This window comes from Rhinolophus sinicus, chromosome 18, assembly GCF_057876585.1.
Source record: "Rhinolophus sinicus isolate RSI-liver-muscle chromosome 18, RSI-T2T, whole genome shotgun sequence".
Classification (NCBI taxonomy): domain Eukaryota; kingdom Metazoa; phylum Chordata; class Mammalia; order Chiroptera; family Rhinolophidae; genus Rhinolophus; species Rhinolophus sinicus.
In genome coordinates, this window is record NC_142518.1 from 97,998,593 (window position 1) to 98,020,342 (window position 21,750).

General features: G+C 40.5%; 1 protein-coding gene across 7 annotated transcripts in view; it reads right to left on the bottom strand.

Annotated features, from left to right (window-relative positions):
• The window catches only part of ARHGEF6 (Rac/Cdc42 guanine nucleotide exchange factor 6), a 126,671-nt gene that overhangs the window by 56,054 nt on the left and 48,867 nt on the right, over positions 1–21,750 (bottom strand). For all 7 annotated transcript variants that reach the window (XM_019714692.3, XM_019714691.3, XM_019714693.3 and 4 more), the window contains one exon: positions 20,497–20,567. In XM_019714692.3, coding sequence (XP_019570251.2) covers positions 20,497–20,567 — 71 coding nt within the window. The remainder of the gene's footprint in view (positions 1–20,496; positions 20,568–21,750) is intronic.

Genomic DNA, 21,750 nt, shown 5'->3' on the forward strand with positions numbered 1-21,750 from the left:
CACACCATACACAAAAATCAATTCAAAATGGACTCAAGACTTAAAACTACAAAACTCTCTTGTTGGGGTTATCACTTTGCGAGGGGTGTAAATAAATGTCTAATCATTATGTTGTTTTGTACACCTGAAATTAATAATAATTTAAAAAACTACAAAAGTCTTAGAAGAAAACAAAGAAGGAAACCTTCATGACCTTGGATTTAGTAATGGAATCTTGGATGACACCAAAAGCACAAACAACAAGAGAAAAATTAGATAGACTAGAATTCATGAAAATTGGGGGGGGGAAATGTATGACAAAGTACATTATCAAGAAAGACAAAAGATGGGCCGGCCGGGTGACTCAGGTGGTTGGAGCCCCATGCTCCTACCACCTAGGTCACTGGTTCGATTCCCACATGGGCCAGTGAGCTGCGCCCTCTACAGCTAAGATTGTGAACAACGGCGCTCCCTGGAGCTGGGCTGCCCTGAGCAGCCGGAGTTTGGCATGAGCTGCTGCGGGCTGCTGTGTGCTGCTGTGGGCTGCTGTGGGCCGCTGTGTGCCGCCATGAGCGGCCGGTGGCCAGCAAGAGTGGCTGGCAGCCAATGTGAACAGCCGGCAGGCGGCAACAGCAGCCATGAGTTGCTGTGAGCGGCCGACCAACCACCGGTGACAGACTGCCTCAGCCAGGCAAGGTGCAAAGCTCATAATACCAGCATGGGCCAGGGAGCTGTGTCCTACACAACTAGATTGAGAAACAACAGCTTGAACCGGAGTAGGGGTGGAGGGAAGAGGAAGAAAGGGGGGGAAATACAGAAATTTAATATTCAGGGGGGAAAAAGAAAGACAAAAGACAACCTACAGAATGGAAGAAATATTTACAAATCATATATCTGATAAGAGTCTAGTATCCAGAATATATAAAGAAATCTTACAACTCAGCAATTAAAATAATCAATTAAAAGTTGGCAAAAAGATTTGAATAAACATTTCTCCAAAGAAGATATACACATGGCCAATAGGCACATGAAAAGATACATCATTAACCACTAGGGAAACTCTAATGAAAACCACAATGAGATACTACTTCATACTCATTAGGGTGGCTATAATGAAAAGGGAAAAAAAACAGACAATAACAAGTGTTGGTGAGGATGTGGGAAATCTGGAACCCTCATACACAGCTGGCGGGAATGTTAAAAGGTTTGGCTGCTGTGGAAAACAGGTTGGCAGTTCCTCAAAAAGTTAAACATACAGTTACCAAATGACCCAGCAATTCCACTCCTAGAGAAATGAAAACATATGTCCACACAAAATTTTGCACATGAATTTTCACAGCAGCATTATTAATAATAATCAAAAAGTAGAAATAAACCACAGGTCCATCAACTGATGAATGGATAAACAAAACCTGGTACTATAGATTATTCAGCCATAATAAGAAAAGAAGTATGGATACATTCTATAACAAGGATGAACCTTGAGAATATTATGCTAAGTGAAAGAAGTCAGACACAAAAGAACAAATATTGTATGGTTCAATTTATATGAAATGTCCAGAACAGGCAAAATCCACAGAAATAGAAAGTAGATTAGTGGTGATTCTGAGTTCCTCCAATCCAGATGGCAGAGTAGGTAAATGCTGTGCTTACCTACTCCCATAACAACATTAAAATTACAACTAAATTACAGAAAAAGCAACCTGGAGAGCCATCTGAAGACTAGCTGAACATAAGTCCTACCATGCTTCCCCTAAAATAAGACCTAGCCGGACAATCAGCTCTAATGTGTCTTTTGGAGGAAAAATTAATATAAGACCTGGTCTTATTTTACTATAAGACCTATAGTAAGACCTATTTTACTATAATTATATTATATTAGACCTGGTCTTATTTTACTATAAGACCTATAGTAAGACCTATTTTACTATAATTATATTATATTAGACCTGGTCTTATAGTAAAATAAGACCAGGTCTTATATAATATAATATAATATAATATAATATAATATAATATAATATAATATAATATAATATAATACTGGGTCTTATATTAATTTTTGCTCCAAAAGTCACATTAGAGCTGATTGTCCAACTAGCTCTTATTTTTGGGGAAACACAGTATAACTAAAGATATAAAGAAGAAGCCATGACGAGACTGATAGGAGGGGCAGAGATGCGGAACTGACAGGCCTCACACCTATGTGTGGAGGTTGAGAATCAGGAGGGATACCTCAGCTGCAGAGGTCCTCCCTGAGGAGCAAGGGATCCCAGCCCCATACCAGCCTCTGCAGCTCAGAGCTCCAGTGCCAGGATGACCAGCCCCCACAACATATGGCTGCAAAAATTATCAGGGATTCTGTCTGTCCAGGTGAGACAGAAGACTGCTGGAAACCCAGGTGTCCTCTTAAAGGGCCCACAAAGAGCCTCTCTTTTTCCCAGGCACTCACCCTGAGCTCATGTGGAGGGACAGCAGTTTGGTAGCTGCCAGAGACACATACAGAGAGACTGAGTTGTGTGACTTCAAAGCAAGGGCTAAAGGGACAGCCACCATTGTCCCTGTGTTCAGCCCTCTTCCTGTACAGCCTGCTGGCAGGCACCATCTTTCCTATATTGAGCTCTCCCCACACATGGCCAAATCTGAATCTGTGTTGGCCTGGTGGACTCTGCTCGCTCCATCCTGGTGACTCTTTGGGATCCTGCCTCACAGAGCCCCCACACTGCCTGAGGCTCTTTTGGTGGCAGGCAAATGGCATTGATTCTCGATACAGTCTTTCTTGGACAACACATGGGGGTCCAAGGGCCTCAAGCAGGTGGCAGCAGCCCTTGGGGTGCCCTTGGCCATTTGCTGAGATGCCCCAGGCCCAGTATTAGTGGCAGCTGGCCTCGGTTCACACAATGGCTTCTCTCACTCCAGGTCCAGCACAGGCAATGACAACTGCAGATTACTTTGTAGCTTCTACCAGGTAGCCCTGGGGCAGACACAGGCAGCTACTGACCTTGGACTGCATAGGAGCCCCTCCCAAGAGGCCCCAAAACCAACATATTCAGTGACCAGCTTCAGACCACAACAGAGCACCACCTGATTACCCCCACAGCCAGCACAACCAAAGGGTGTTCTTGGCAGGCACCAGAACCTACTGGAGCAAATCCCGCTCCATGGGGTCATCACCAGCACAGCAGCTCGTATGCTGTGGCAGTGGCCAACCCTCACAGCCAGTCAACCTGAGGGTCAATCCCAGTCATTGATGTGCCAACAGCAATCAAGGCTCCCCTAAAACAGGAAGGCACACACAACCCACACAAGGGACACACCTGAAGCACCTGGCACAGATGATCAGGGAGACTGCTCCACTGGGCCTCACAGAAAATCTACTATATAAGGCCATCCTGCCAAGACTCGGAGATGTAGCAGATCTACCTAATACATAGAAATATACACAGAGAGGCAGCCAAACAAAGCGATAAAGAAACATGTAACAAATGAAAAAACAGGAGAAAACTCCAGAAAAAGAACTAAACCGAATGGTGGCAAGCAATCTACCAGATACAGAGTTCAAAACACTGGTTATAACAAGATGGCCACGGGGTTTTGAAAATTAATTTGGGGAACGTACAGAGGGATAGTGGATGGGGGGAGGGAGGTTCACACAGTGTGAGGGATATAAACGATAAACGTCTAAGTTTTGCTTTGTCTTGTGCACCTGAAACTAATAAAAAAACACAACAACACTGGTTATAAGGATGCTCAAGAAACTTAGGGGAAGAATAGATGAACTCAGTGAGAACTTCAACAAAGATATAGTAAGCATAAAAAATAACATAGAAACCATAAAAAAGAACCAGTCAGAAATAAAGACTACAATAACCGAAATGAAGAATCCACTAGAAGAAATCACCTGCAGACTAGATGAAGCAGAGGATTGAATCAGCAATTTGGAAGACAAGGTAGAAGAAAACACCCAATTGAAAAACTAAAGAGTTTAAAAAATGAGGATCACAGACCTCTGGGACAATATCAAACATACCAACATTTGCATCATAGGGGTATGAGAAGGAGAAGAGAGAAAGCAAAGTTCGAAAACCTATTTGAAGAAATAATGACGGAAAACTTCCCTAACCTGGAGAAGGAAATAGACATACAAGCCCAGGAAGTGCAGAGTCTCAAACAAGATGAACCCAAACAGGCCCACACCAAGGCACATCATAATTAAAATGGCAAAGATTAAAGCCAAAGAAAGAATCCTAAAAGCAGCAAGAGAAAAGTAGCTACTTACCTACAAGGTAGCTCCCATAAGATTCTCAGTTGATTTCTCAACAGAAACTTTGCAGGCCAGAAGGGATTGGCATAAAATATTCAAAATGATGAAAAGCAAGGACCTGCAACCAAGACTGCTCTACCCAGCAAAGCTATCATTTACAATTGAAGGAGAGAGAAAGAGCTTCCTAAACAAGAAAAAGCTAAAGGAGTTCATCACCACCAAACCAGTATTACAAGAAATGTTAAAGGGAATTCTTTAAGAAGAAGAAGGGGGGAAAAAGAACACAAATACGAATAACAGAATGGCAATAACGATGTATCTATGAATAATCACTTTAAATGTAAGTGGATTAAATATTCCAATGAAAAGATACAGTGTAGCTGAATGGATAAGAAAGCAAGACCCATACATATGCTGTCTACAAGAGACCCACTTCAGATCAAAAGACACACAGACACTGAAAGTAAAGGGATGGAAAAAGATATTTCATGCAAATGGAAATGGAAAAAAAAGCTGGGGTGGTAATACTCATATCAGAAAAAATGACTTTAAAACAAAGGCTATAATGAGACAAAGAGGGACATTACATCATGATAAAAGGCTTGATCAAACCAGATGATATAACTCTTGTAAACAATTATGCACCCAATGTAGGAACACCTAAATATATAAAGCAAATACTGACCGACATAAAGGGAAAGACAGACAGTAATACAGTAATTGTAGGGGACTTTAACACCCCGTTGACACCCATGGGCAGATCTTCCAGACAGAAAATCAACAAGGACACAGCGGCCTTAAACAACACACTAGACCACTTGGATTTAGTTGGTATTTTTAGGGCATTTCACCTGAAGTACTAGAATATACATTCCTTTCAAGTACAGCCAGTCCGTTTTCCAAATTAGACCATATGTTAGGCCACAAAACAAGTCTCAGCAAATTTAAGAAGACTGAAATCATATCAACTGTCTTCTCTGACCACAATGGTATGAAACTAGAAATTAATTACAAGAAAAAAATTGAAAAACACACAAACACATAGAGGATAAATAACATGCTACTAAATAATGAATGGGTCAACAACAAGATCAAGGAAGAAATCAATAGATACTTTGAGACAAATGAAAATGAGAACACAATGACACAAAATCTATGGAACACAGCAAAAGCAGTCTTAAGAGGGAAATTAATTGCAATATAGGCCTATCTCAAGAAGTAAGAAAAATTTCAAATAAACAATCTCAGCTTAGACCTAACATATCTAGAATAAGAACAAAGTCCAAAGTGAGTAGAAGGAAGGAAATAATAAAGATCATAGTGGAAATAAACAAAATTGAGTCTAAATAAAAACAGTACAAAAGATCACTGAAACCAAGAGCTGGGTCTTTGAAAAGATTTTTAAAAAATGATAAATCTTTAACCAGACTCATCAAGAAAAAAAGAGAGGACACAATAAATAAAATTAGAAATGAAAGAGAAGTGACAACTAATACCACAGAAATACAAAGGAGTATAAGAAGATACTATGTTATATGCTAACAAATTGGACAATCTGAACAAATGGATAAATTTCTAGAAACATTTAATTTTTCAAGACTGAATCAAGAAGAAACAGAAAATCTGAACTGACCTATTACATCTAATGAAATTGAATCAGTAATCAAAAAACTCCCCACAAACAAAAGTCTTGGACCAGATGCCTCCACAAGTGAATTTTACCAAATGTTCAAAGAAGCATTAACACCTATCCTTCTCAAACTATTCCAAAAAATTGAACAGGAGGGAAGGCTCCCAAGCTCATTTTACAAGGTCAGCATTACCCTCATTCCAAAACCAGACAAAGACATTACAAAAAATAAAAATAAAAAAAAATTATAGGTCAATATCCCTGATGAAGATAAAATGCAAAAATCCTCAATAAAATATTAACAAACTGTATTCAGCAATACATGAAAGAGATCATACGAGGTCTGACAATTATGTTCACGAACTCATCCAAGTAAAAGTGCTACATACCTCATTGCTGAATATCACTACGGTCAACTTTGAAGTGCTCCCCTTGGGAAGCTATGTACTGATGCCAGTGCCTAGTCCACCCTTCAAAGCAATTCTGGAACTCTTTTTCTGGAACGGCCATCAGAGCTGTTGTGGTATTACCCTTGATGTCCTGAATGTCATCAAAATGCCTTCCTTTCAATATTTCCTTTACCTTCGGGTAAACAATGAAGTCATTGGGGGCCAGATTAGGTGAGTAGGGAGGGTGTTCCAATACAGTTATTTGTTTACTGGCTAAAAACTCCCTCACAGACAGTACCGTGTGAGCTGGTGCATTGTCGTGATTCAAGAGCCATGAATTATTGGCGAAAAGTTCAGGCTGTCTAATTTTTTCACATAGCATTTTCAGCACTTCCAAATGGTCAACTTGGTTAATTGTTTGTGCAGTTGGTACAAATTCATAATGAATAATCCCTCTGATATCAAAAGAGGTTAGCAACATTGTTGCAACAAGTTCATGAACTTAATTGTCCAAACTCGTACACCATGGTCAAGTAGAATTTACGCCTGGGATGCAAGGTTGTTACCATATCCACAAATCAATTAATGTGATACACCACATAAACAAAATGAAGGCTAAAAATCATACGAAAATATCAATAGATGCAGAAAAAGCATTTGACAAAATCAAGCATTCATTTATGATAAAACTCTGAGCAAAGTGGGAATAGAAGGAAGATACCTCAACATAATAATAGCCATAAATGACAAACCCACAGCTAACATCATACTCAATGGGGAAGAGCTAAAACATTTTCCTTAAGATCAGGAACAGGACACAGATGTCTACTTTCACTAGTTTGATTCAACATACTATTGGACAAGGAAATCAAACAAGGAAAAGAAATAAAAGGCATAACAAAGCAGAAAGGAAGAAGTAAAACTCATTATTTGCAGACGGCATGATACTGTATGGAGCAAATCCCAAAGATTTCACCAAAAAACTATTAGAACTGATAAATGAAATCAGTAAAGTAGCAGGGCACAACAGTAAGATTCTGAAATCAGTTGCATTTTTATACACCAATAATGAACTGTCAGAAAGAAAAATGAAGTGAGCAATCCCATTTACAATTGCATCAAAATAAAATAAAAAATACCTAGGAATAAATTCAACCAAGGAAGTAGAAGACCTGTACTTGGAAAATTATAAAACACTGAAGAAAATACAAATAAATGGAAGCATATATTGTGCTCATGGATAGGAAGAATTAATATTGTTAAAATGTCCACACTACCCAAAACAATCTATAGATTCAATGCAATCTCTATCAAAATACCAGTGGCATTTTTCACAGAACTAAAACAAATAATCTTAAAATTTATATGGAACCATAAAAGATCCTGAATAGCCACAACAATCCTGAGAATTAAGAACAAAATTGGAGGTATCACACTACCTGTTATCAAACTGTACTACAATGCTATAGTAATCAAAACAGCATGCTAATGTGGAAAAAAACAAAAACAGACAAATAGATCAATGGAAGAGAACCCAGAAATAAACCCATGCCTATAATGGTCAATTAAGCTATGACAAAGAAGGCAAGAAATCAACAAACAAGTGTTGATGAGGGTGTAGAGAAAAGGGAACCCTTGTGCATTGCTGGTAGGATTGCAAATTGATGCAGCCACTATGGAAAACGGTTTGGAGGTTCCTCAAAAAATTAATAATGGAACTACCTTACGACCCAGTAATTCCACTTCTGGATATTTACCCGAAGAAACCCAAAACACTAATTCGAAAAAATATATGCACCCCTATGTTCTCTACAGCGTTATTTACAATAACCAAGATATGGAAGCAACTTTAGAGCCCATCAATAGATGATTGGATGAGATGTGGTACATATATAAAATGGAATATCACTCGGCCATAAAATAATGAAATCTTACCATTTGCAACAACACGGATGGACCTAAAGGGTATTATGCTAAGTGAAATAAGTCAGACAGAGAAAGACAAATACCATGTGATCTCACTTATATGTGGAATCTAAAGAACGAATAAACAAAGAAAACAAATAAAATAAACAAAACAGAAATAGACTCATAGATACAGAAAACATTTTGACGGTTGCCAAATGGAAATGGGGTTGGGAGACTGGGTGAAAAAGGTGAAGGGAATAAGAAGTACAAGTTGGTAATTACAATATAGTTATGGGGATGTAAAGTATAGCATAGGGAATACAGTCAATAATATTGTAATAACCATTTATAGTGCCATGTGGGTTCTAGACTAATCAAGGGAATCACTTCATAAATTATATAAATGTCTAACCACTATCCTGTACAACCGAAACTAATATAAAATAATATTGCGTGTCAACTGTAATTGAAAAAAATGTAATTAAAAATTAAAACAAAAGAAAAGTAGGTTAGTGGTAGTCAAGGGCTTGGAGCGAGTAACTGCGAATGGGTATCGAGTTTCTTATTGGGGTGATGAAATGTTAAAAATAAGCTGGTGGATCACACAATTGTTAATTTACTAACAATCAGTGAATTGTACACTTTAAAATGGTTAAGTTTTGTGGTATGTGAATTATATCTCAATAAAGCTGTTATTTTAAAAAGCCAAAGCACAATGTCTCATCTGTTAATAGAAACTTTTGTTTTTTCTGAGTCCCAGTCTTTATCCAGTATAGTGACCCTCCAAACTAAAATTGTTCTATCATTATAGCTCTCTGCCCAGCTGAGCTGTTGTTCACTACAGTACCTCAAGTAATAAATTATACTCACGCTCAGCAATATTATTCATTTTTTTATTCTTAGAAATGGAAAGAACTGCACTAGAATTCAACGATACCATATTATATTAAGAGGTAAAACTCATATGCAGATTGCTTTATTAACAATATTTGTTTGTCTATAGTATTGTATTGGGGGGAAAAGGATGGTGGCATGTCATATTCAGGAGAGAATGAAGTCATCTAATCACCTCCTGTTCACATTTTTCTAAAAATGTTTGGTAATGAGCCATCTCACATCCTTACCATCCTTTCAAACACTGTTGTCTATAACTGTCACACTATGCAAATTATAATGTCTGTTAAAAAAAAAAAAAGAGAAACAAAATAAAAAAACAAACTAAACAGTCATTAGCTGAAGGGAATTTTTTTTAATTAAAATTTTTGGGGTGACTTTGGTTAGTAAAATTATATAGGTTTCAGGTGTACAATTCTATAATATGACATTATCTATATATTCCATTCTGTGTTCACAACCCAGAGTTAGTTCTCCGGAAAGGAATTTTTAAATTAGAAAAATCACAGATATTATTTACACCATAAAATGTGCTTTGTAAAATGATTAAACATCACTTTAATTCCATGGTTGCTATAATTCAACCTCCCTCTCCCCATTGAAACAGCGTTATTATTTCAACTTCCTTTAAAATGCTATCATCTGGGGCTCCTTTAAAAGAAATAAGTAAGATTTTGCAAGAAAGGTGCCAACTGTCCTGTTCCAATGGGTTTATTTGCTACGTGAAGCAGTACACTTTCGAGGAGTTCCATCTCTGTTTGGAATCACTAGCATTGGACACATAGAAGGCAAAGATGAGGGAAGCAAGCAGACACCTCTGGTGCCTTTGAGTGAGTTCTGGAGAGCTAAACAGAAATGTACATTAAATTCCTATGGTTAAAAAAGAAAGAAAAAACTCCTATGGTTGCCAGTTTTGAGTGCGGCTGAATGTTGACTTTACAAAACTAAATTGACAAAGGTGATTAGTGAGTCCTTCATGAAATAATGCAAAAAAAAATGAATGGTAAAGTATTAAATAATATTGTCCATGCTGTGGTTTGAGAAGTAGAAATGCTCATCAGGGTGGATGTTTGGGATTCTTTCCCAAATTCGCTTGGACTTTTATTGCTTTCCTCAATCTCAAAAGACCAACTGATGAACTTATGAGAGTGGTTCTTTATTTTTCAGGCCACAGGGCATCTACTGTAAAAGGATAAAAAGGGAAGCAGACAGAGAAGGCTATGTGCTCCCAAACAGAAGGCTTCAGTATTGAGTCAGAAGGCAAGAAGTTTGGCAGGCCAACCAACTTCAGAGCAGTACAACTTGATTGAGATGAAATCCATTCAAACTTACTAAAATAGACTGCCTCCAGATATTGCCTTTGCCTTCCTGACTCTGTCTTCACAAGGACAACTAAGTATCGTTTGCTCAATTAACCTTTGACTAAATTCGGATTAAAGCGGACAGTGAGAAGCCATAGAAAAAGAGGTGGAGGCCTTTTGTAGTACCATCCTGGGCTATTGCTGTTCCAGTAAAATATATTTTCTATATTTCCTGGAAAGGCTTTAGAGTGAGTTCATTTTTAAAACTCTGTTTTCCAAAGAGAAAGTCATATAAGAATGAAGAAATTATTTCATGAGGCTAATAGGCATAATCAAAGGCTGAAAATAAAGGTATATTAAATGATAAAGGAAGACTATAATGGTCCCAGAAAACTTTAAATCAGAGCAAAAACAACATATTATACAATTTGTGAGATAATTCTTATGCCTATAAAAATGAGTTAACGTTGGGAAAGTCCAATGAGACCAAAAGAGGCAATATACTAATATATTGTATTTATGTCATATTCTACTTATATGCCAGTAGAGCCACCTGCTTACATTTAAGTTCAGTGATTGATTTTGCACCTCCAATTCCTTAACTTTCACAAAACAAGCGGCACTGTCCTCCATTATCGACAGATAGACTCCATAAAATCCCATCACCTCCTCTACCTCCAGCAATCAGATAGAAGAGATATATGGATAAATGAGCCAGGAAATGGGTAGGTAAAAAAGAATAGGAGTATGGAGAAGGAATAAATGGATAGACATGTAAGGTAGTTTAGGCTGGTGGACTAAAAAAGGGAGGGTGCACAGAGGACTTTTAGGACAGTGAAAATACTCTGTATAATACTCTAATGGTGGATACACAACATACATTTGTACAAACCCATAGAAAATGCAACACCAAGAGTCAACCCTAATGTTCCATGAACTTTGGGTGATAATTATGTGTCAATGCAGACTTTTCAATTGTAACAAATGCACCACGCTGGTGGGAGATGCTGATAATAGGGGAGTCTGTGCATGTATGTGGGCAGGGGGCATATGGGAAATCTCTGTACCTTCAACTTAATTTTACTGTGAACCTAAAACTGCTCTAAAAATATAAAGTCATTTTTAAAAACGCAGATAAGCACTAAAAAGGTAGAGAAAATTCAGGGTAGGATCAAGTGGGTAGATAAATGAGTGAGAGAGAAATTGCGGATAAGCAGAAATTGGGTGGCAAGAGCAAGGATTACAGGAGGCTTCCTGGGATTTTTAAGTGATTTAACATGGCACAGACTTCTTCCCACCTTTCCTACTGCATATACTTTCTGTGAAACATACCCTTTAGGTATCTGCCACAAGTTATAATAAAGCTGAAAAGTTAGAAAAAGATAATACCAGCCCTTATTGATTATATTTTCCTATTTGGATGTAGGGAAATAGCACCTCTCACTCTTCAGATAGATGCTCCTTCCCAGAGTTGAATATTGGGATTACTGTGAGTCTGGCCTATTCGTGGCAGCACAAAGGACAGCAATATTAAAGTGTTCTACCCTAGTTGCAATGAATAAAGAATCCCACCTTCCAAGGGGCATTTGGATGGAGGAAGAAGACAGTGCAGTCCACTCTATGACCTGCAGACATGCACATTCCTGCCTGAATGAATTTTGCTCATATAGTTCCTGACATGCAGGGTGGCATAAGGGGTCTCAGGTCCCGCTCCCCACATAAGAACGCAGGACATGGTGAGGCCAAAAAGGAACACCCACGGAGCCATAGGTAGGGAGTTACACCACTATATTCTCGCTGGCGGCTGGGTTGGAGACACAGGAAGCAGGAGCCACACTATCCGCAACCTGCCATTCACTTCTCTGCCTGCCAACCAACCTCACTAGCTGGCTGCAATCCACCATGCTAACTGCAATCCGCGCTTGCTAGCTCAGCCACCATCTTCTTGCTAGCCCCCATTTGCTGCTAGCGTAGCCACAGCAGTTATATTAGTGGCCAATGGCTCACTGGTTTCAGCTGACGGCCAACTAGCCACAGCTGATGATCATCCAATCACAGTTGATGGCCATTTACTACCTGAGCCAGTACCTTTCCACGTGAGGCCAAGAGCCTGGAAACTGCACTCCTGGCTCTGTCCCCACAATTCCCCTTGCCTGAATTCTCTTTCAGCTCTTCTCTGTTTATCTAAATCTTGACACACCTAGAATTCCATCCCTCCCATTCTACCTATTCCTTTGTTGGTTCTCAAACTTTAGTGAGTATCAACATCACCTGGCTATGGGGGCAGGTGGCAGGGCAGAAAGGGGCTGAGAGAGTTGTTAAAAATGTTTCCTGGGCCGGCCCGGTGGCTCAGGCGGTTAGAGCTCCATGCTCCTAACTCCAAAGGCTGCCGGTTCGATTCCCACATGGGCCAGTGGGCTCTCAACCACAAGGTTGCCAGTTTGATTTCTCAAGTCCTGCAAGGGATGGTGGGCAGCGCCCCCTGCAACTGGCAACGGCAACTGGACCTGGAACTGAGCTGCGCCCTCCACAACTAAGACTGAAAGGACAACAACTTGAAGCCGAATGGCACCCTCCACAACTAAGATTGAAAGGACAACAACTTGACTTGGGAAAAAGTCCTGGAAGTACACACTGTTCTCTAATAAAGTCCTGTTCCCATTCCCCCAATTAAAAAAAAAAATCTGAAAAAAAAAGTCTCAATTTCCTCACAAAAAAAAAATGTTTCCTAATCTGAGAGATACAGAGGAAAAACTGAGGGTTGCTAGATGGGAGGCGGGTGAGGACGAGGGAGAAGGTGAGGGGATTAGAAAGCACAATCAGAAATCACAAGATGGCCATGGGGATACGAAAGACAGTTTGGGGAATATAATCAATAATGTTGTAAAGATTTTGTAGGGTGTCTTATTAGGGAGACCACTTCATGGCCGGTGTGGATGCCTGACCACTGTGTTGTACACCTGAAGCTGAAGCTGAATAATACTGAATGTCAACTATAATTTAATATATATATGGTCACAGGATGTGGGGTGCAGCATAGGAAATAGAGTCAGTGGAATTGTAACAGCTACATACGATGTCAGAGGGGTAGTAGATTGGGGGAGGGGGTTATCACTTTGTGAGGGGTATAAATGTCTATTACATTGTTTTGTACACCTGAAACTAATAAAAAAAAATACTGAACAAAATAAAATGCTGTTTCCTGGGATCTATGGCCAGAGATTCTGATGTAGCAAGTCCGGTTTGGGGCCCAGAGTTTTGCAATTTTAACAGGCTCCCAGGGGCTTCTGATGCAAAGGATCCCCCAACTACATTTGGAGAAACTCATTTTAAGACCCTTTATAACTTTACATCACTCTCTGCCATGTGGCTTATGCTATCGTGTCTGTCCTGTCTTCCCAATGAGACCATGGGTGCCAAGACCTAAGCACTGCATACAAATTAAGCCTGATGTCTAAGCTGCATAGATTCCTTTGTGGGGCCAAACCCCAAAAAGCAGTTTCCAGGCTCTCGGCCTCACATAGACAGGTGCTGGCTCAGGTAGTAAATGGCCAACAACTGTGATTGCATGGCCATCAGCTGTGGCTAGTTGGCCGTCAGCTGTAACCAGTGAGCCATTGGCCACTAATATAACTGCTGTGGCTACGCTAACAGAGAGAGAGAAAGAATGGGGGCTAGCAAGAAGATGGCGGCTGGGCTGGCAAGTGTGGATGGCAATTTGCGGACAGTGGGGATCCAGCCTCCAGTGAGAGTATAGTGCCGCCAGATATAATATAGTGGTATGACTCCCCTACCTATGGCTCCGTGGGTGTTCCTTTTTGGCCTCACCATATCCTGCGTTATGTGGGGAGCGGGACCAGAGACCCCGCCGGACGCCCCGCACGACAAATGGCACAGCGAGCAGGGTCCCCCGCACGACACCTTTTTCATTCTTTACTTTTTCAGATTTTTTGAGATATAATTAACAAATAAAATTGTATATATTTAAGGTATACAACTTGATGTTTTGATATATGTATACTTTGTAAAATGATTACAATCAAGCTAACTAAGACATCCATTACTCACATAGTTACCATTTTCTTTTTTGTTGTTGTTGTTCTTTATTTTTTAATCCCTCCTGGCACATAACATCAAGTTACAATGGGTAAAAAAGCCAATGAGAAGGAGATTATTAGAAAGATAACTAATAGAAAAATTACATGCTTTTTTTTTCCCCAAAGGTGAGAGAAGTTTAACAAATGAATTTTGAGGACAATGAAGGAACCAAGGTCAAGGGCAGCAAAAGCCTCCTCTGGGTTACTGTGTCCCTAAAAGATGCTAAACTCCCATTCAAAACAACAGGCCAGGAATGGCTAAGCCTCAGTTAGACACACTAAACATGCCTTATGGTAGGTACTGGGTGCCCAAAGGTGTAAGGGTGAAATTCAGTAAGTCAATAACACAGTTAAACTTAGCTAGTTTGCAGAATGGCTCACTACATAGCTCACTATCTAGCTGCCTTTAATTAAACTTAGCTAGTTTGCAATTTGATCCATCTTGATATTCAGTTGTTTCCTCTTTGTTTCTCCCTTCGCTGATTAACTGAAAAACTCTGTTTGCTCCCTTTCTCAAGGCTACCCATACCTCATTAATTAACATCCTAACCTGAAAAGAGCAGCTTTTTAAATCCTCAGGTGCCCGGAAGCCAGGGACCCATGATCACAACTCCCTAGCAGTTTTTTGCCAATAAATGTCCAGCTACGGACAATAAAATCTAAGATAACACTGAGGCAGACCTGAGGCCTCAGAAGACCTGTGGGGGCAGAGCCTCAGAAAGTAGTTTCCAGGCTCTCGGCCTCACATAGACAGGTGCTGGCTCAGGTAGTAAATGGCCAACTGTGATTGCATGGCCATCAGCTGTGGCTAGTTGGCCGTCAGCTGTAACCAGTGAGCCATTGGCCACTAATATAACTGCTGTGGCTACGCTAGCAGGAGAAGAGAAGAGGAAGAATGGGGGCTAGCAAGAAGATGGTGGCTGGGCTGGCAAGCGTGGATGGCGGTTTGCGGACAGTGTGGATCCAGCCTCCAGTGAGAGTATAGTGCTGCCAGAGAGAATATAGTGGTATGACTCCCCTACCTATGGCTCCGTGGGTGTTCCTTTTTGGCCTCACCATATCCTGCGTTCTTGTATGGGGAGCGGGACCAGAGACCCCGCAGGCCGTCCTGCACGACAAATGGCGCAGCGAGCAGGGTCCCCCGCATGACAAATGGCACAGCGAGCAGGGTATGGTGCCAGCCAAAGCTCTCCAAAGAGTGGTGGAGCAGTTTGTGCGTGTGAACACCCAGTCTCAGGAAGACCAGGAGGAGAAGCTGCCGGAGAGCTGGACCCCCGTGGAGGGGTGTGAGGATGTGGACGGTTCTCCCACCAGCACAGGAAAAGCCATGCAGCTGCTGCAGAGATGGAGCCCCGTGGAGAGGTGGAAAGATGTGGACGGTTCCCCAACCAGCACAGGCCGGAGAAAGCAAAGGTCGTTGCGGCCCTGTGGGCTGGGAGGTTCCTGCTCAGGCAGCCCGGATGCAGGACTTATAGTCCCAGGAGGTAACGCTTGCTGAGTCCTCCGTGGGAGATGCGGGTGAGGTCAAGGTCATCCCTCACCCCCAGGACAGCCCTGGTGAATGACTATGGACTATGGGGAATTGCCTTCCATCCCTAATTTAATGGACCGCTTGACTGTTTGTTTGGGAACTGTTGTTAGTGGAACTGGGGGATATTTGCTTTTGTCTCTTGACTGGCCGCCATTGAGAATATGTAAGCACCTTGGTTGTGAGTCGCTGTTGTTCCAGCAGGGTACCCTGAGAGGCACAGAGAGAGTGGCAGTGCCCTGAGAGCCCTGGCTGAGTCCAGGAAGTCTGGCTGAGCCCTGAAGATACCGTGGCTGTGCCCAGGAAGTCGGGCTGTTCCCAGAGAGAGTGGCAGTGCCCTGAGAGCTCTGGCTGTGTCCAGGAAGTGTGGCTGTGGCAGTGCCCTGAAAGCCCTGGCTGAGTCCAGGAAGTGTGGCTGTGCCCACAGAGAGTGGCAGTGCCCTGAGAGCCCTGGCTGTGTCCAGGAAGTGTGGCTGTGCCCACAGAGAGTGGCAGTGCCCTGAGAAATCCTAGCTGTGCCCGGGGAAACTAGTGGTACCCTAAGAAGTCCAGGAAGTCTGGCCGTGCCCAGAAGTACTGGTGGTGCCCTGAGAAACCCTGGCTGTGTCCGGGAAGACAGGTGGTACCCTAAGAAGTCCAGGAAGTCTGGCCGTGCCCAGAAGCACTGGTGGTGCCCTGAGAAACCCTGGCTGTGCCCAGAGAGCCTAGTTGTGTCCAGGATATTGCATTCACCCCCAGGCTCCTCGCACAGGGCCCCTCGCGGAAGACGCTTGTCGCGTAGATTGTGAGGCGAGAGCCTGTAGGGGTGGAGTGTGGGGGCAGAGCCTCAGAAAGTAGTTTCCAGGCTCTCGGCCTCACATAGACAGGTGCTGGCTCAGGTAGTAAATGGCCAACTATGATTGCATGGCCATCAGCTGTGGCTAGTTGGCCGTCAGCTGTAACCAGTGAGCCATTGGCCACTAATATAACTGCTGTGGCTATGCTAGCAGAGAGAGAGAAGAGGAAGAATGGGGGCTAGCAAGAAGATGGCGGCTGGGCTGGCAAGTGTGGATGGTGGTTTGCGGACAGTGTGGATCCAGCCTCCAGTGAGAGTATAGTGCCGCCAGAGAAAATATAGTGGTATGACTCCCCTACCTATGGCTCCGTGGGTGTTCCTTTTTGGCCTCACCATATCCTGCGTTCTTGTATGGGGAGCGGGAGCAGAGACCCCGCAGGCCGCCCCGCACGACAAATGGCGCAGCGAGCAGGGTCTCCTGCACGACAAGACCCCAGGAGACAACTTCTCATATTTCTCATTAGCCCTGAGGCCTGCTTTCCTTTGTTCTTTCCCATTTACCGGCCTATAAAACCTCTTAATCATTCTTGGCTCAGGGGAAGGTGGTTTTTTAGACATTAGTCTGCCATCTTCCCTAGCTGTGGGCATCTAGGACGTTTTTCTCCTCACCAACCCGTCACTCTATAGTTTTTAGGCTCTTCGGTGGCAAGCGACACTAAACCTGAGTTTGGTAACAAAGGCACTTTGATCACACTTGAGAACTTTTTAACATTTCAAAACTGATGTGCCACCAGAAACACATAAAGGCCTGAATGGGCCTGAAAATCCCTTGGAAACTTGAAAAGGGGTGGTGGGGGGTGGCGGAATGTCAATAGACTTGTAAATCCCAAGAGTTCTCTATGTTTCCCAAGTTTATAGCATGTGATGGTAAATTTTATCTGTCCACTTGGTTGGTTCACAATGTGTCCAGATTAAACATCATTTCTGGGTGTGTATGTGAGGATGTTTCCAGATGAGATGAGCCTTTGAATCAATAGACTCAGTAAAGCAAGTTGCCTTCCCTAGTGTAGGCGAGCATCATCGAATCTGCTGAGAGCCTGAATAGAAGCAAAAGGTGGAAGAAGGGAGAATTCACTCTGTGCCTGACTGCTTCAGTGGGGATATCAGTCTTCTCCTGCTCTCAGAATAGAACTTACACTATTGGTTCTACTGCTTCTCAGGCCTTTGGACCAGGATTGAACTATACCACCATCTGCCTTGGGTCTCTAGCTTGCAGATGACAGATTGCGGGACTTCTCAGGCTCCATAGTCGTGTGAGCCAATTCCTTATGGTAAATCTCTTTATATTACCCTATTGGTTATGTTTCTCTGAATAACTCTGAATAATACACAGAACCAAAGTAAAGGAAGCATTTGGAATAGCAAGGACTCACTGAATGAAAGATCATAAGAACAGGTCTGGTCAGAGTATTGTCAGGGTGTGAGGATAGAAAAATTTCCATGAAGGAGAAACAATGAAAAATACATTGTTCCTGTTTTCATTTTATACACACTCACACATATATCACAGGCTATATATATGCACACACATACACACATACACATCTACCTCAAAGAAAATTTGGCATGAGATTCACCAACATGTTAAGAGTGATTATTTATGAATGCTGGGATTAAAGGTGATATTTATTTTCTTCTTTAGACTTTTTCTGTATTGTCTTATTTTTATGTTATTTATATAATGTTATGTAATCAGAAAAAATATTTTTTCTGTTTTTTAAGAAATGGAGTAAAAAATCAGTCACTAGTGCTTTTATAAAAACTAGCAAAGAAATGTCTAAAATTAATGACTCTTAGAGGGAAGAAGAGTTAATATAAGATTAGATAGGGACACCTTACATGTGGATAAACTTGCTTTTCCAGGTCTCTACATAATGTGTGTGGACTAGAATTTTTTTGATTTTTTCTAAGGTATTCAGTGCAGATTGAAAGGACAATCACAACATTAAGAACATGTTTTGAATTAATTACCTCTAAAAAGTTTCCTAAATACTCAAAGCAAAAGAAACATGGATTTGAAAAAAAACCAACAACCAACCCAAATGCCTTCACATCCATATCTAGTTACAACAATATGTTTAACTGGTCTCAACAATTCAGTAATATTTACAGGAAAGCTCTACAGCTCCTTCAGAGGCCATCACGGCCTCCCCAAGGCATTCAGTTTTCTTTATTAAGCTTGATGTTTGAGACAAAAATCTATCAAAATTTGAAAAAAATATATATATTTTGACCCCACAGTTTAAGTTCTAGGAATTCACCCTATAGATCTTTATATACTTTGCCAAAGTTACATATGTAAGATATTCACTGCAGAATTGCTTACAATAGCAAGGAACTAGAAATGATGCACATGAACTCCAATAGGAGGTAGATGATACCAACTGAAGTACATCCAGAGTTTGCACATAGCATATACAAGATTTCCATAAGGCCCATAAGTATCATAGAGGTTAATCTGCCTTGGATAATCCCAACAATATTTTAAATTGGTAGAATCAGCAGAGGTAGAAAGAGACCCAAGGCAGGGTGATGGATGGTATGTTCCAGATCCACAGGGAGAAGAGGCTATGGTTAACATTGTCATCCACCATTTGAATGCATCCTGTCTTTAAAAATTAAATCATTGGGTGTCACTTGGAAGCTAAAAAATAAGTAGTCAGAGGGAAAGGGTTAAGGGAGCCTAGCTCTGTTGAGTAATATACTTTAACCACAGAACTGTAAAATGAAAAATAGTGACAAAACTGTCCCCTATGATTGTTGTCCATGCTACCTATGAAGTCCCTTCTTGATTTTTCATACCAGCTGCTGCTCATGTCATCATTATGGAAAAAATTCACTGAAGAGTGAAACTTAGTTTTTTGAAACCAAATGTATAGAGATGTTTAAAAACTGTCCATGCACAAAATGAAAGGAGCATACAGTACAAACACACATACAACATTGGGTGAAAAGTGAAACCGTATTTCAGCAGAGGTGGGGGAAGACAACGAGACTACCAGGGAAACTTAGAGGTTATGATGACTTGACCTTTTCATTAGTGACTGGGCCAAGTCAGGAAAGAAGACATGAACGAAGGCAGAGAGCAGATTAAGGACAAGGATATGATTCCTTTTTCAAACAGGAACTTATTTTGAGTATTGCACATGCCCTATTTATAGTTAATATATTTTGACATGTCTATGTTCAAACCAGAGCCATTTAATTCCTCCCTCTGTGCCAAAGGGCAGTGTTCCCTCTGGGCTCTCTTCAAGAACAAAGTTGATAGTATTTCAGAGGATATCATAATGAATTGATTGATTCTAAAATAAAATCACAGTATGCAATCACTGAAAACTTATTGCATTAGAGGAACTTGGGAATTCACCTTCTAAATATATGGTAAGGCTGAATTTCCCCATAACATCTACATATTCACGAATTTCTCTTTCACTACAATTTAATAGGCCTTGCTCTAGGTCTTTGTGTTACCCTTGAATTTTTCAGTACAGTGAATGTAAAATTTCTAGACATCTATAAGAAGCCTACAAGTGGAAGAGCTCCACTGTAATGCAGCTGACACTAGATCCTTGCAGTGCAACTTTATCCAGCCTTCCATTTGTATTACCTCAACACATACAGTGGTTCAACAAGTGAAAAGTTTCCATATAGAGAGTCAAGAAATCACTCACCACGGAATAATAATTCTTGGTAAGTGGAGTAGTTTCAAATCCTTTGACAGCCTTGGGGGAGAGAGGTCTCTCTGTGAAAAAGACATTTAAATTATGTTAATATCATACAAGTCTAAGAGGAACACTTTATAACTAACATACTATAAATATTGTCGAGTGGAAGGATCAATGGAAATGTACATTCCTAAACAAGAAACTGTAATTTTACCAAACTATACACAGTCAAACTTAGGTCTTCGTATCCAAGCCCCTCAATTTCTGAGGAGGCAAATAACCCAAGGAGTTAAGGTCTAGCTACTTAATGGCAGGGCTGGGGCAAAAATTTCACTCCCAGTTTGGGCTTGTTTCTTTACTCCAGTCAGCTTCCCCATTCAACTTATTCAAAACAGATAAGCAAAGCTAACACGAAGCAAATATATATATATGTATGTATGTATGTATGTGTATATATATATATATATATATATATATATATATATATATATGTATATATTAAATTGCAACTTACTGTACAAGTATAATATAAATAATAGCAACCATTCTTTCTTAGGGCTGTCTACTGTGCCAAAAACAAAATAATCAGAATTTTTAATACACTGAAAACAACTCGCATAAAATTCTTCTCTTTTATGTATCATTTTAATATTAACACATTACTCTGGAAAATGTTGCCTTTCTTCTACAAAGTTCATTTTCCCTATTAAACTCATGACTAAGAGACATCCTAGTACATTCTTTTTTTAAAAAAGAAAACCAGTTGATAAAAATACAAGACATTGATCGTAAATGTTTAATAGTGTCACTATATACTATCTTTCCTATCCTCATTTTCTCCTTTGCTTCATTTTGTTTTGTATTCCATTTTTATCTTGCTATATTGTATGCTGCTCTAAACTCTTTCTGAAGTGTGGTGGAGTATAAATAACCAAGTAATAATATATCACCAGACCTTGATTTTTCTTTTTAAAAATAATGTTTTCTAGTTTTAAATCTACTGCATGCTCACCCTAAAAAATGCAAAATATCAAAAAGTAAATAAAAACCAATGATTAGCCCATTACCCAGAGCTAACCATAATCCAGAGTAACATTTTGAAGTGTGTCATACCATTCCTTTTATATATGTGCTTGTGAACACACACACACGCACACATGCACACACACACAGATCTTTCTTATGTTACCTACAGTTTTGTAATTCTCCTATTACAACATTCTTTTTTTTTTTTTAATTTTATTAAATTTATTGGGGTGA